Source organism: Anguilla rostrata, chromosome 10 (genome assembly GCF_018555375.3).
Source record: "Anguilla rostrata isolate EN2019 chromosome 10, ASM1855537v3, whole genome shotgun sequence".
NCBI lineage: Eukaryota > Metazoa > Chordata > Actinopteri > Anguilliformes > Anguillidae > Anguilla > Anguilla rostrata.
The window spans coordinates 25,294,466-25,311,269 of NC_057942.1; the positions used below are offsets into that span (position 1 = coordinate 25,294,466).

Below are 16,804 nucleotides of genomic sequence, written 5' to 3' on the forward strand. Positions count from 1 at the left end.
AATAAAATTTAGCATGACAAGGCATACTCAGACAATCCCTTGTGTCAATCACTTTGAAAACTCAATTTCATTGGCTGGAGAGACTGACTTCCAATAATGGCAAGAAAACTCACTTTATTCAGATAAGGCAGCAGATTCATACAAAAAGGTTTAAAGGTTTGCTTTGGTTTGACTGATCTGCATATACCCTTAAAGTGGCAATTTTATTGATCCCACCAATAACCATGCTTCAATTCCTGAATTGTTTTTTTTTCCCCTTGACATCATGACATTGTAAGAATTTGAGCTTCACATTAACTGGGCCATATTTCCCACTGTTCTGTCCAGACACACAGCAGCAGAAGGATCATTCACCTGCAGGTAGATGGCAGCCTCCTGGTAGTTCATTTCCCAACTCTGCCTCAGTGTGCCAAAGTGGGACCTGTGGTCCTGGTGCCCAGGGGTGGGGATCACTGCATTATTCACAATATCGTAGCCACTGCCATCTATACAGAAACAGGTGCTCCATTAAAGATTGACATACACAAAAGAACCAACAGAATAAAAATGAAAGCTTGTCCTGATCTGACGAGCAAGAACATCCAGGGAAAGCACAATCTATAAAAAATCTCTGAAATTGAAAGCACATTGATGGGTAATAAAATCAGTTGTATTAACAAAAACAAACTGTTTAAAGGAACTGAGAAAACAACACTGTTTTGTATCCAGGGGACAAAGACAAATATTAAAAAAACAAAGGCCTTTAAAAAAAGCCTTTTTATGTAACGACATCCAATGGGTCTTCTGGACAGTGCATGTGAAGAGCATGTGATGAACCACGCAGCAAGCCCCCTGAACATTGCTGGATATTTATACTACAAGCTGTATATGACAGTTTATGATTAATATACCAATGAATTCAAATTGGAGGCAATAGGAAGAGGTATGTACAGGGGTCTCCTGAGCATGCTCTAGCCAGTTTGCCTGTACACCACTGGCTTGTCCAGACTTCATGTCACTTTTGGTTCCCAGATGTCAAAAGGTAAGCACAGAGGTCTCTGGCAGTTCCTTTATACTCTTTACAGTACAGCCCCCTGGTCTCTGGCCCCACTGTGCATTGCAAGGATGGATCATTTACACTCCAAGTTTACAAATTTACAGATGAAGAAAAATTAGTCCAGCACAAATAGGGTTTTGTTGGAAGACACAATAATATGAATACAACCAGCAAACAACAGTACATCCTTCTTGAGTAGCTGTTTGGCACTATACCCATACACACTGTCCAAAAAAGTCCCCTACAAGACAGAATCAAAATGAATCAAGTACTCTCATCGTTCCCTTTTGCCATTTCATACTAATCAATACCCACTTTACATTTTCATTTCAGCAGCCAATGTCTTGTGTAGGCCACTAAAAGTAGTTTCATAGACTGGAAATAATCCTTGAAAAACAGAGACATTCAATCAAGTTTCAGCTTCCATGATTTTTCAAAAATCTGGGTCAAGCTGGATTTACTGTGTTATCTATGACCACAAAAATAGAACTAATTTCTCTGTCCCTGACTGTCCCTCCTCATCACAGCATGATGAAAGCTCCAATAACCTCAGCCATAACTCCTCTGCTGCCAGATGATGAAGCATCTGACAAGCCCATAAAACTGATGTTTCTACTCATACAAGCAATCTGTTTTCGGCTAGTATAAGTAGTTCATCATAGATTCCTAAGAAAGTACCAGAAATTCTTTAAGATAAGATGGCTCCTTTGTCTTGACCATATAAAAGCAGAGCACCTGGCAGAAGGCAATGCTTCATGTCAGGATACTTTCTTGAGACACAGCAGTACAGGGCCTAGGGAAAGATATCACTATTACTGCAACACAAAAAGTAAAAAACTAGAAGAGCAAAAAATCTTGCTGCCAATTATTTTCCCCAGACGAAAAGTGATCACAAACTCACACTCAATACAAACCAGAGACTGCTTCGGTTGGGCCCCATAACAGACAGAGACAGGGAGGGCTGGTGGGCCATTCCAAATCCAGTCAGAGAGACACAATAGAACCACTTTTTGTCATCCAACAGAGATGGAACAAAAACAAAACAAAGCCTAGGGCCACTTTACAGAGCTTTATAGAGTTTTCTTTCACTTAAGCTTCACCTGGCTCCAGTTAGAAATAAGGCTTCAGCTATATGGCTCATCTTTTCCCACAAACAGAAAAAGTCTGGTTCAGAAAATAAAATACCCAGACATGATTTCTAATACAACAGGAAGCCACAGAGAACTACCACTGACTACAATTAAATCACAAGCTCCACAACACTCTCTGGGATGGGGTACACAAAACAGAAAGGTATCTGTGGCAATGCTGACAGAGCAGTTTCTAGCCAGCGTGGAAGGTACAAAGGATGCAGGATTAATGAAGTGGATACACTAACATGTGATAACATGTGGATACTTTTTTTTTAAAGCTACAGTGTTCTGTTATGATGATCATGATCATGATGATAAGAAGTGGAAGAACACCAACAAGAAGAAACTGTTTCTATTGTACCTTACAAGTTATTTGCAGCAAAAAGTGCTTTAACCCCTTTGTGCAATGCCAGCGTGCCTAGATTGCTCAAGTCAGACATTCATTGCTCCTGCAACCAAACTACGAGTTGAAAACAGAAACTATGTGTTCTAGTTTCATTAGTAGATGATACACGACAACTATACTGAGTATGGAGTTTTACAGTGCCACCATTGTTGCACTGGTCGTTCATTTAACAAGAACTGCCTCCCTGCGGTCTCATTTGCACCTACACCCCACACCCATGACACACTGGACAATAGTGTCTATCTGCCCGTTCATAAAAATATTTTTTCAACACTAAAAAATTGTATTCTGTCATAGCAACAACATAAACCCAACAATAGCCCTAAGATATGCCTATACAGCAGTGAAAATGCTGCTCAGTGAATAATGAAATAAACAAGACAAAGTTTTCAAAAATTATACCATGTCATTCTACAGTCAATATCTGGCACCAAATTTTGAATAAATATACAACCTTACCATTGGTTTTACGGGTAGAGATGTCCCTTTTGAGACTGAGTGGTCATATATTGTCTTGGACAACCAGTTTGTGAAATACATTACATTGTGACGCCTGGGTACCTCCCAAAATAGCTACACGTAATACTACGCATGCAGTTTACAGTGCTGTTGCCCTTTGTAGTACAGTCTGGCTTGAATGACAAAGTCTATCCATTAGGTGACAGTATAAGCTTTCTAACGATGTGTAACATCACATCTGCAGAGCATGCTGCAAAAAAAATGATCTGGGACTAAATATTGAATAAATATACAACCTTACCATTGGTTTTACGTGTAGAGATGTCTCTTTTGAGACTGAGCGGTCATATATTGTCTTGGACAATCCGTTTGTGAAATATACGCGCATTTGTGATGCCTGGGGTACCTTCCAAAATAGCTGTGCGTAATACCACACATGCGTGTCGTTTACGGCATTGTCACCCTTTTTAGTACAGTCTGGCTTGATTCACAATTCATTTATTCAGTGGGTGAGAGTATAAGCTTTCTAACGATGTATAACATGTCTATTTTTGCTTTTGGAATAGCGTTTTATAGGTCAGCGTAACCGAAAATTTTCTTATCATCGCATTCACTCTGTGATAGCAGTAAAGACGCTGTTATCGTTACTCTGGTTTTATTATTTTTTTAAATGAACTGACGGTGTGAAGACAGTAGTAGACAGAGCGCGCCATGGTTACAGTTGGCTAACCACGAGGTACTGTGTCTTGTGATTTCAGGTGAGCGACAACGTATAAATTTGCTCAAAAGTGATACTGCATTAGTACAGTGGATGTATAAGAATGCTAGGATGTCAATGATGCTAGTAGAGTGTGTGTATGAGATTGCTAAATGTTAGGAAATACGAGTACATGTTTATATCATGTACTACATGATGTCGTCGCTAGCTAACTGGCTAGTTAGCCCACTGTAGCAGCTAGATAACTGGCTAGTTAGCCACACTGTAGCAAGCTAGAAACTACAAATGTCCGTTTGTAATCAGTAATATGTGCTTACGTGTGAATGTCCAGTAAATGTGTGTTTAGCTATGGTCAGAATAATGTGTTGATCCGAATCTGAGAATTGCAAACTTTATTTTATTGAGAATATATGACAATAGATAATAGACCGCTGACGATGGCAAGATTGTGTTGTGTGGCGCAGCAGTGAACTTTGTATAGGCTCTGTGTAGAGGAGGAGCTCTGTGTGTGGCTGGCCTATCACAAGTACGGATATTGACACATTTTACTCGGATGGTACGCATGCTCGTAAAAAGTACATTATCCGTACCGGATACTCATTTCATCCAAGTATTCGGCTCAACCCTACTACATATCCACCTTTAGATTTTATGAACTTGTGGTCAAAAAGTTTTTGATCCAGGACATGTATAGTTTAACTTGCTGTATATAGCTATGCAATCTCTCAGATTCATTCATTTCATTGCGAACTAAAAAAAGTTCTTTCATACCTATTTTGATCCGGGCTGCTAAAATGATCCGGGTGACGCAATGACATTCTAAAACAGATTAAAGTTTCGTTGCAGCCATAGACCGTAGCGTCCGTTGCTATGCCGACGCAGCCAGCCTTGCTACATCCTTTGGCGATAAACATTCTAAGACAACTCAGCAATTTCTCTGGTTTAATGGCTTATTTTCCAGCCTGAAATGCACTTGTATTAGTAAATGGCTACACATGTCACCTAACTTGCAAGTAGTTAGCTATCTCCCTGGATATGAATTAAATGTTTTAACAGAAAATAATAATAAATGCGACTTTAACCACGGAAATGGCTATACAAAAAGGCAAAATAAATGTTGTGGTCGCGATAAATGGTACAAATGATTTGGCATATGCGCGAAGGGGTTAAAGAAAACAGAGAAAATACAGTAAAACAATATACAAAGTAAGAAGGGACCATGTATAAAACACTGAAGTCAATTTCTTAAACCCCTGATTAGACACAGGCGTCTAAAAATATAATTCTCTTAAATTATTGCTTTCATCGGTCACTGATTAAAGGTGCACTGCTGGAACACTTACTGTTAAGTGTTGTCCACGTTGTAAAGCGCAGTCTTCGCACTTTGATGCAAAAAACCCTATCTCGATCAGTAAAACTACTAGAGATAAAAAAATAACAAGGCAGTTTCCTTCCCCAAAGAAGGGCTGAAATGTAAACTCCAGGTTAAATTTCTTGATGATCATGGTATTTTATAACTCAATAACTATCCATAATCAGTCAAACAACTGCTAGTACTGCAATGATAAAATTGATATTGCTAAAATTCCCCTCTGATCCCTAAGCAATCAAACTGCTCTTTGTATATAGGCTATAAAAAGTCATTATTCATTATGCATTATTTCCATTGAATTGAAAGTGTTTTCATGAGCATTTGAAAGGGAGCATTTCTATGCATGTAAATAGAATGTCAAACGTGAAAAGTGCTTTTTTTTTTTTTTTTTACTTCTTACCTTACAAACAGCGAAAAAATTCTCAATTAGACATCCCAATGCTGAGTGAATGACCTAAAAGCAAGCCACTGCAACGCTCTCTAAGATCTACCCATTGTGACAATTGCCCCTACTTGGAAACCCCGTATAAGTTAAAATAATCATACAGCGTTGAGTTCTTCAAGCTCATTTAAATAGCTTTTGAATTTAGCTTATGGCTTATTTAGCTGAAAATACGGTTTAGCTATTCTACTGCATACTGACTTACTTTCACTTTGCCTTTTCACGAAGCACTTAAGTAGATGCTTAGCACACGTTCTATTGGAGCTTTGTTTGTTTATTGGCAAATGCTTTGCATAAAAGAAATTGCAGTAATGATAAAGGACACTATCTTATTGTAAATCTTTTATGATTCAATTTTATATTTTTGCCATTTTCCTCCTTGTGAGCTCTCCCTCTGTTGTGATCACTGATAAGGCAGATTTACAGCAGCCTGGCAGGTCTGAGCACAAAGCAAGTTAAAACCAAATGATTGTCTCTACGTGAATTTAGTTTGTGTAAAAACAAACCATTATGAACACATTTTGTACATAGAAGCTATCCAAAGAGACAGCATTTGACTGAAATAAAGGGCCAAGTCAAAAAGAGAATGGGTAATAAAGAATATTTGTTTTGTGGGATTCCAGAGGGTACCACCCTCAATGGAATTAGCACCTGAAAGTGGAATATGGCTGGGGAAAAGGATATACACAATACTCCAATTTGGAGAGGTTGTCTGGTGATTTGGGCCCCCCTTTGGGTAAATGCATGCCAAATTTTACTGATTTGTTCAATCCACCCCAAACTTTGTCCTGGTGTTGGATCCATCCGGGGGTACAATTGGAAAAAGAAATCTGTTTTTTTCCAGTATCAGTATCAGTATGTTTACACAGTGAATCTCCCATAGGATCAGGGGATTGGGTTATTTTGGTACAAATGTTCTCTTTATTTCAACCTTTGAACCACGTCTGTACTGTATATAAATTTGGAGATAATGGGGTTTATTTCAAACGGGGAATTTTTACAAAAAGCCCTGGATTTCAAGTGGGGTTTAAGGGGTGAAAATAGCAAAAGGATCACAAATAAGCCAATATAAAACCAGGAACAAACTTAAAATTAATAAAAACAAGGTTAGATAAACTATGAACAAAAGCAACCTAATTCAGCTAATGAAAAAAAAGTAATTGATTTTGCAAAACTAGCTACTGTTGGGGCCCCTCAGATCTGAGACAGGCCTTTCCAAAAATGTGCTCAGCTTATCCCATGTAACTTTGGGCTTTGCTCATTGATCAAAGACTTCCCGGAGATCACCTTGGGAACCATCAGATACATTCATATGTGACATACAGGTAACAAATTAAACTGCTTGAGATAAAACTCAGAGACACAGAGTCTCAAACAAATTTAAAGAATTCCCTCACTTAGTGGATATTATTAAATTTAAAGACCCTGTGCAGTCAAAATCATGATTGTAAAATGCTTATGACCAAAAACTATAAGGTTACTTACACATTGATTTTAAAAGTATTTCATACATGTATGTAATGAATTAGATTTATTTTCCTAAAAATAAACAATGCTCGACATTGCCGCCTGGTGGAGTATTTGGTATTGGTGGTTTTGTGGTTGTATCAGTTTGAAGTGTATCGTGATGTCTATATGTACATAGCAATATGGATTGAGCTGACCTTGCTAATGGTGCGGTATGTATATATGCGTTCTGTTTTTTCATTTTTGTGTGTGTATATGCGTATGTATGTATATATGTGTACATATGTGCAGGGGCGTTTTTACATTAGGGGCACGTGGGGCAGTGCCCTGCCAAAGGTGGCGCTGTGGTGCAAGATTATCGTAACATCTGAACGTTGCGGCATAATGTATTTTCTATTTAATACAAAATAGGGATTCAGTGGTGAAATTGGCATGTATAAATATAATACACTTGACTCACAATCCTTATAATGCTGTTTTGGAGTAATTTCCTTTGTGTGTATGTGTGTGCTCACTCTGCGGACTGCGCTCCCTGTCCTATCTCTCTACTGTGGGGCAGCGGAGCACTCTGCCCCATCGTTGCTAGGAGAACAACGTGAGCGTGATCTGCGTAAGCAGGGAAAACCTCCCGCAAATTATGTTGGATGAATTTTGCTTAGGAACAGGTTAGCCACCTGAGAAAAAATAATAAACGTAACCGTTAATCGGTTGATGTGCGTCTATCGCTAATGCTAGAGTGAGAGCACCTATTAGCCTAGCTACCACCTTCGTTCAACAGACAAGAAAACGCAAACAGATTTGCAACTATATATGAAATAGTCGGTAATATCGGTAACAACCTGTACCTAGTTATGTAGGAAAAAATGTCCTTGTTATCCTCCAGTGGTTATTTTTTCAGTACTTTCGCAATTTTTTTCTGTGCCGGCAAATAAGAGGTGGTCCTGCGCTAGCTTTTGGTTGTTAAGAGGACGTGTATCGACCACCCCATATAAATGAATGGAACTTGACATAAATTTGCTAGCATACTGATAGTGCCCTATCTTGCGTATTTGAATTTAATATAAGAAAGGGTGGTCGCTATCAGCATGTCTAGAAATCCGTACATATGCACTGTTGTAACCCAAGTCGCAGGACGGAAAATAGCCGTTAGGAAAGCAGTTTGAAATTATGAAGCAACCTCTGCGCCATTACATTTAATGGGGCGGGATGAGAATTCCTAGTGTGTCGCTTATCTTAAAGTTGATATTGTAAATAAGGCTGTATTAATATAACTAAATGTATATGTATGAAGCTGTTTTTTTTTTTTTTTTTTACATTTAGACAGTTTATTTTGTGTACTTTTACAGGACTTACATTTAACGATGTCCAGTTCTCTCTAATAAATACAAAGTAAATACACCACTGGTTAGGGTGGTCGATACACGCCGCCGCCCCCCGCCGCCCCCGCCGCCCCCCCGACCATAAAATAATCCTCCTCTGAAGTTTTTTCGGTAGCCGAGTCATTTTTACTATTTCCTTTAGCCTACTTAACCAAATAATTAGTTCTCCAGTTTACATGCTTTTTGCGGCCAATCGGAAGGCCCGCTTGTTTCAATTTCGTCACGTGGTATCGGCTCTCCCTTCCGCCGTTTCAAATGGCACTTCGGGAAGTGCCGTAGATGACCGGAGTTGTGCGACAGGAGCGCGTTTTTAAATTAATTTTACATTAAAAATATTGAAACGTTCATATTTACGCGTTCGCGGTGTTTAGAACTGGCTAGCCAGCCGGCTGTCACGCCGTTTTTCTCTCTTTTAAAAGCAGCGTAAGCGTTTATATCGTCAAAAACGGCAGCTAGCTATATTAGCTATCGCCTGTTTCGGTAAGTTTTTGAATAAACTTTATATTAAAAATATTGAAACGTTCATATTTGCGCGTTCGAAATGTTTAGAACTTGCTAGCCAACTGGCTGTCACGTTGCTTTTAAAAGAGAGAAAAACGGCGTAAGTGTTTAAATCACCTACAATGGCAGCTGCCAATATTAGCTAACGAACGAATGAATTAATAATCAATCGTTCAATAACTTTGCAGTTATGTCAGCGCGTTACGTGTGCGCTTTTACCTATGAAATATGTCGTAAGACACATTTGGCATGTCCTGTGCTTCATTTTTCATTATAAAACGTAGCATTCTCTTGCTTGCAATGTGTACATCTGCCTGGCTTGTTAACCAGAATTAGTCACGTTAAAGGGTTTCTGGCCAGTTAATTATTAGCTAATACGAGTAATTTAATCATTTATGTCCAAAGGTTTAAAAGATGTGGCCTGACAGTCCAGCAGACAAACGTTTTACATGAGTTATAACAGTGTAGCTGTTTTTTTGCATAAGTCTGTCAAAGAGTAATGGCATCTCAGTAGCTACTTTAAAAATACAGGTGTTTAAATTGCATGAAAGGAACTTAAAATGTAAGCACTGCAATGGAGTGTGAGTACATGTTTGTCCGGACACGCCGAGGGACCCCTACAAGTCAAAGGACAGGAGCAGGAATCGAGCGGGTTCCATAAAATATTGCTTTCTGCGGCAGGTGCTCTTGTTGCAATTTTGCAGAGATGAAGAGGAGGGCCGGCCCCAGCCAAAGCAGTCCTTCCTGCCACCGAGGCCTGCCTCGCAAAGTTGGATGCAAACATTCATTACATCATTTACACTAGTTGACATTTATTTTCTTGGCCCCTTCCAGGTGTCACACATTCACCTTTGTGCATTCAACTTTATAATTCCTGACATTTCTTATTTCATTGTGACCCGGATGCAAACATTCATTACATCATTTACACCGGTTGACATTTCCCTCATTTATTGAACACGTCCTTTCTTTTTTCCCCTTTTCCTTTCATTCGAACAGCCAGAGAAGCAAATTGGGCCCTTTCCTTCCGGGAGTCACGACCGGGCTTGAACCCGCAACCTCGCGTTCCCGAGTCCTGCTCGCGATCCACCCTGCCGCGGCGGCGCCCCCCTTTTTCTCTCCTCGCCCGCGAGCCCCTCCTTTCTCTACAGAGAAGAATGAGCAGTGGCCTTTGCGCATCAGTGTAGTCGATGTTCTTCCCCTGTGGTTCATATTGCTAATGCGTGAGCTAACCACGGATAGCCTACCTAGCTCACTGGCAAGCTGATATGCTAGCTAAGCATATTCGTTTTGCTGAGAAACATAAATTGAAGATAACTGAACATAATTGTATTATTAATGGCATACATATAACGTGATGACATGACACAGTACAGTCACGGATGGAAATTAAACTCCGTAAACATTTGATAATATATTTCAAAACATAACGGCAGACAGTCAGCTAGCCTCAAGTTCGTTCTGCAATCGTTCGTTCAGGTTGATGGGCTTTTCCGCACCGGACTGTCAATCACATTATAAAAACCACAAGACCGCATAACTCTATGGTTTTGGCTCCAAATCGACCGCGACCATGGCCGCGCCCGCCATTGAGCTTCAAAACGTGTTTTAGAGACCCACGGAGAGTCAATGGGTGACGTCACAGTAGCTTTGTCCATATGTTTTACAGTCTCTGCCGTAGACTAATTGGCTGCCTTTATTTTTGTTATGGTGACATCATACAAAACTGCCCCACCAGAAATTCCATGCTAAAATCGCCACTGCGTATGTGCATGTATGTAGGTATGTATATGTATACAGTCCTTTGGAGTGACATCCCTAAATTATATTTTTTAATTAAGAACTGTATGTTGAACTACATAATTATAGAAAATTATGCAAATGCGTCTTGCTAACTGCTAATGACAAGTTAGCTAAGAATAGCAAGGTCATTAACTGGCACAAAAGCCTGAAACGTCCTTTGGTGTGACAGAAATGTCCACCAGTGTAACACAATTTAGTTTTTATTGTTAGAAAAATTAACAATTAATAGATTTAGTTTTTGGAAATAATTCATAATTTAAATAACATTTTTATACCATAAATGATGCAAGATTTCATTAAAACATATTTGAGGGTGAGGCAAGGGGCAGGGAAGTCAAATGGGCGGGCACAGCCTGGCCTGGCCTGGCCCCCTCTCAATGCCGGGTCTGACACTTATTGTACACTGTACTACTAGGCTACATCATTTCACGCATCAAGTTGGAAAAGCTATATCCCAAATGTGATCTGTAATATTATGTTGATTATAAATATTGATTCAAAGCTGTTGAATGTTAATCAAGTTCAAGAACAGATCTAAAATGAATGTGTTACGACCCCAGTCGTAAGTTTGTGTTTACAATTGTTACTTTTGCGTGTGTGTTCTTCATTCGGGTTGTCAGCTAATTGGTCGTTTCCATTTCTGGTAGCGCGGCTTGAAAAAGCCACCATTTGCCACCTACCAGCGGAGACTAGCTCTTAGAACTCGTGGTTGGTGTGTTGTGTATAATGATTGCTTCGTTTGACTTTGTTTATTTGACCCTATTTTTGTTTGACTCCGATTCCCGTCCAGCCCTTTTAGTTTGTTTGCTGATGTGATCTCGTGCATGACCACTGACTCGTTTCCTTCAACTCAAGATTCTTTCCTTAGCCCTTCTAGTTTGTTTGCCCTGTGATTTTGTGTTTCTGACCATTAGTTCTCGTATTCGATTCCGATTCTCACCTAGCCCCTCTGCTTTGTTTGCTGATTGGATTTCGTGTTTGACCACACGCTCCTTTTCAACTTTGATTCACTAAAGGTAGGGTGTTCCCAGCTGGCCTCAAAATCCTTCCACCAGGACATAAGTTTGTTGTTTTGCTTTGTTATTGTTCCTTTATTTTCCTGTTTTTGAAGCTAATCTGGGCGGAGATCCAACGCTCTGTAGCGGGTACGCTATTCGGGCTTTTAGTTTCCAGCTATCAGAAAACTGTCCGAAGTTCAGCGTTCAAAAAAAAACCCCGTGCCAGGTATCCTTCGAAGACGAGCCAGCATTCAGTTATACTTGGACAGGCAGATAGGGAATGGAGTTACTGATCGTTTTGCAGTATGTTTCCCTACCCATTTTCCTTATCATTCACCCTGTTACAGTCTGACCCTAGACCATGTCGTAACAAATGTTAAAACCAGATGCTAATGTTGAAAAAGAGGTCTTTTTTTGGTGCAGAAATGTTTTCTTTGATAGGTTAAATTTCCTTCACCATGAAGATTTTAGTTGAATGTGATCTCTAAACCTGACGTAGCATGCAGTTCCATCATTTGTTTACAGTAATATTAGTGTGAGATTCCAAACATTTTAAATGAATCAGTACAACACCTGACAGCTTTTACTTAATTTCTTTTACATGTAAAAAAAAAAGTAAAAATAAACTTGCTATGGGGGGGGCTATGTATAAAAAGTGAAGATCGAGCTAGTTAGACTAGGCAAACTACCTTGTAGCCAACACGTTATAGATGCTATTCCCCCTTACAGTAAACAGTGACAAAACACAACTGAAGATGTTCTGTCTTGGGAAATATTACTCACTTCAAAGAATTTTTAACTTTTATTAAGCACAAGGTAAAAACACCTAGGCAACAGTTGCTAGCCAGCTAAGCTAGCCAAATTTATAACTGTTATGCGCTATTTAACTGTACTTGGCCTACCCAGAGCCGTAGATAGATCTCTACAGCTCTGGGCCTACTCACAGTACTGTAAGTGAAGAAGCCACTGTGCAGAGAGGCCCCATCATGTGATGAATCGGTGGTTTTTTTTCCAAGTCCCTGTTTCAAATCTCATCGATTTTGTTCTCAAGCAATCAGAGATCAGTCCACGTAGTCAACACAATTAGAATAGTGATATTTTGTCAATTTTCTTTGTTCTGTTCAGCCAAAAAAGGTTTTTTTCCAGGAAAAATGTATAATGCTATTGCCTGCTTCTACTGATTACCGCAATGTGAGCTTTTGCGTCTAGTTCATGCAGGAGCGAGTTTGATGATCTACAACTCTCATAGTTTAATACATGGCAGCCTCATCATTTAATTCTACTTCCGGGCCGTGGCAGCCATCTTGCGGTGGTGCCACATGCGGAAGTATTGAATTGAATAGAATTGAAGGGAACCATGTGACCACGTTTCCCTTCTAGTTCTTATACAGTTCAGTGTGTGCTCCCTATAGGTTTCTATTGGCGTCGCTGTTACTACACATTGGGATGGCAGGTATGTAAGTTACGCCTTGGTGGGCAACATGCCCCATACCTATACAGCACCGAGAGTTTGCCACTTTTCAGGGTTTCCTACAGAAATAACCACAATGACCACAGACTCTCAAACCCCTTAAAAACATTCATTTCTGTACCTTCTGACCCCATTTCCACAGACAGAATTCACAAACAACTCCACACCTCCGCAATAAAGCCCCAAACTTAGGGGATTTAGCATTTTCTCCTTATTTTTCCTACCCGATTACATCATCACAATGCTGCAAGACCACAAACAATATGTCTCCCCATTGGACATTTACCCACACCTGCCAATCATTTACCTACACCAGCCAATCAAAATGTCACATACACAAGCAAAATGGACATATCTTTTTCCCCAAGAAAATCCCCCCTCAATACAGCTAGTAAGTTGGCTCACTGTTAACGATGCAGCCTTTGAACTGCTGAGTCACATGATCGGACCCCACCTTAGGCAAATCTCTCTTTTCTTAAGCACGCTTATTTGCTCACTAATGATTGTCTATTATTTTTCTACTATTGCTTTTGCAACTGTAGAATTCTTCTGGATCCCTGCAAGAAATCTAGCTGGTCTTTCACCAAACATATTGTATTATCGCATACCATCTGCAGATTCAGTTAACCAGCTACATTTGCTTTCAATGTGAAAGTTTTGTAGCCGGCTAGAATATAGCCAGGCTATATGGAATAAAACTGGAGCATAGTTCTGCTTACTGGCCTGCCTTCTAAAAAACCATGACACAATTAAACTACCTCTTCTTATTGCAAAGCCATTCATGCCCATTTCACTAAGTATGTGTTTATAACTTCATCCCCTTTTGCTATACTGACATTACAATTATATCAGAATGGTCAAAGCATACAGTTCTCATCACCATTATTGGCACCCATGAAACTTAAGTACATCATGTATAATATCTCCTGAAAAAAAAAGGAATCTAGTGAAACAGCTTTGGTCTATAGACACTCATGTTTGGTACAGAACAGCAAATAATGAAACAATAACAATTTTAATAAACAATAGGAGGAAAAAACTATAAAAACTGAAAGATTGTCATGACATTGGTATTTGCACCCTTCTAATCAGTTTGAAAAAAAAAATTACATTTAGACTCACCTGTGATAAATTGTCAGTGCCCACATGACTTGAATTAGCCAATGAATGATGACTTAATGCTTAAAAAGCCACTTGTTATTCCCTGTTCCTTTTTCACAATGGTAAAGACTAGAGCCCGACCGATGCCAGATTTTTGGGTCCGATGCCGATCCCGATTTTGGAGAGTCCTAGCCCACCGAATTACCGATGTTTTGACCGATATTTTGTCAAAAAGTGCAACATTTTCAAATCAATTTGAAAAACTTATATTTTATCAAAGTTTCTATATTTGAGAACATTTAACTTATAAGCAAACAAATAAATAAAAATAAACACACACTTATAATAAACAAAATAAACAAGAACTTTTTGATAGATAAAAAATGTAAAAGACGATATTAAATTAAATATATATATTAACACCATCTTCAAGTGGTGTGAATTCAAAATAACTCCACACGTTGCTTTTACTCCTTTCTTTTCCAGCCATCTATAAAAAAATTATTTAAAAAAAATCAGTTTTCCAGTTTCAAACATGTATTTTTATGAATATTATTATTATTGTTGTTGTCGTTATCTCAGTAAATGAATTATATTTTCTTATTTTATTCCTACTACATGATCTCAAAGAGTAAGACTTTATCTAGTGAGTTTCCCTGTCCATAAGAATTCGGTGGTGAAAAAAACTAATGTGCTCTGACACGTGACTAGATGATACACACTCACTTGCAATAACGCATTAGCTGTTGACATAGCCTCATTATTTCTTATTATTTATTCTCAGTAAGTTAAATGAATTATATTTTATTTTATTCCTACTACATGATCTCAAAGAGTAAGACTTTATCTAACGGAGCTAATGAGTGAACCAAGTGTAACGTTAGATGAAACTAAATTGACTGGATGAAATACGTAACGTGAGGCTTGTCCATAAGAATTCGGTGGTGAAAAAAACTACAATGTGCTTTCGTGCAGGTTACCCGCGCTAAGTGTTGGTTGATTCACTTCTCCAACGACAAAGCTAGATAACATGGCTTAAAATGATCCACGTTAGAAGTGTTTTATCTGAGTTTTTACTGTCTGGTTAGCTTGCTACGATGACGTGTGACACACTCGCTTGCAATAACGCGTTGGCTATTGACACAGCATCATATAGTAGCTAATATCATTATCTCAAATAAAAAAACAAATGTGTGATGCACTCAATCACCATTTTATTTTGGCTGGTTATTTATTTGAGAATACAGCGATGTCCTCTGTAAATGTAGATCTCATAAAAAACACGTTTTCAACGTACAAAAATGCCAAGTTACTAAAAAGTATTGATATCAAAATGACGCCAAGTTACGATACTACAAACAATATAGGCTATCTTGCCTCACCGAAATGACATAAGATGTATCTCAAAGCAATGCTACCCAATATTTCCTCAGTTCTTTCAAGTCACTTGGCCCTGTGTATAAGCATGCACTACATGAACAGGCCAAATATATGTGTGGATGGCTCTCTCACAGTCAAGATTGATTGAATAGGTGTGTGTATGTCCAATTTGTATTGGTATGTAGGCCTATGTATTTCGCTGCCCAGGCTTTCTGTTGCGTGAATGATAGTATGTTTCTTGGTACAAGTGTGTTCGTGAATGTGAATGTAAGATGCTGCCAGGGAAATGTCCCCATGCGGATAAAGAAGTTCTATATGTATGTATGTACAATATGTGTTTTACATGCAGTATTTATTGTACGTAGCAAATATACAATAACTTGCACATGCTACAAATTCAGTTCAGAAGCAAGTATAAACATGTTTTCTGGAGAAATGTGCTTCCTGTCGTTGCTCAGCAGCAGTTCTGTACATTAATGAATTTATACATTAATTTCAATGTACAATGTTCAATGTGTTCCATGAGGAAATTCGAAATATTTGTCTCTTTGATCTGACAGAAAGTTTGCATGACATTGTGAAATGGTAAGATTAGAAAACACAGGGCCAAGTGACTTGAAAGAACTGAGGAAATATTGGGTAGCATTGCTTTGAGATACATCTTATGTCATTTCGGTGAGGTAAGATAGCCTATATTGTTTGTAGTATCGTAACTTGGCGTCATTTTGATATCAATACTTTTTAGTAACTTGGCATTTTTGTACGTTGAAAACGTGTTTTTTATGAGATATCAGTTCTTTTTGCAAAGCGTTTTATTACGAGAGTGAGAAATGCGACCCTGCAAGAAACGGTTGTGGATTATGGCTATCGTTGTGTGAATCTGTACAGTCTGATGAGCGTGTACCGTTCAACAGTTTCGGTTTGCTATATATGTAAAACAGTGGCTGTGAGAAAGGATGCAGTGGCGTAAGCGTAAACGCATCAGGAACGCAGATGGAATATGGTACTCACGGATTTGACGTCCATCCAACGAGCCTTGACTGACAAAGTAATCAACACGCCCGTAGAATTCTAACTCCCTAGGTCGCAACTTGGGTAGCCTTCTGTCCTGCTCCGTTGTGTGTTATTTCGTGGAGAT

General features: G+C 38.9%; 1 protein-coding gene across 7 annotated transcripts in view; it reads right to left on the reverse strand.

Moving 5' to 3' along the window:
* Window positions 1-16,804, reverse strand: part of LOC135233784 (two pore channel protein 1-like) — a 134,712-nt gene that overhangs the window by 104,018 nt on the left and 13,890 nt on the right. For all 7 annotated transcript variants that reach the window (XR_010323936.1, XM_064297665.1, XM_064297664.1 and 4 more), the window contains exon 3: window positions 355-485. Coding sequence is in view for 6 of the 7 variants with exons in the window: in XM_064297665.1 (XP_064153735.1) it covers window positions 355-485 (131 nt within the window). In the remaining variant the exon portion in view is untranslated. The remainder of the gene's footprint in view (window positions 1-354; window positions 486-16,804) is intronic.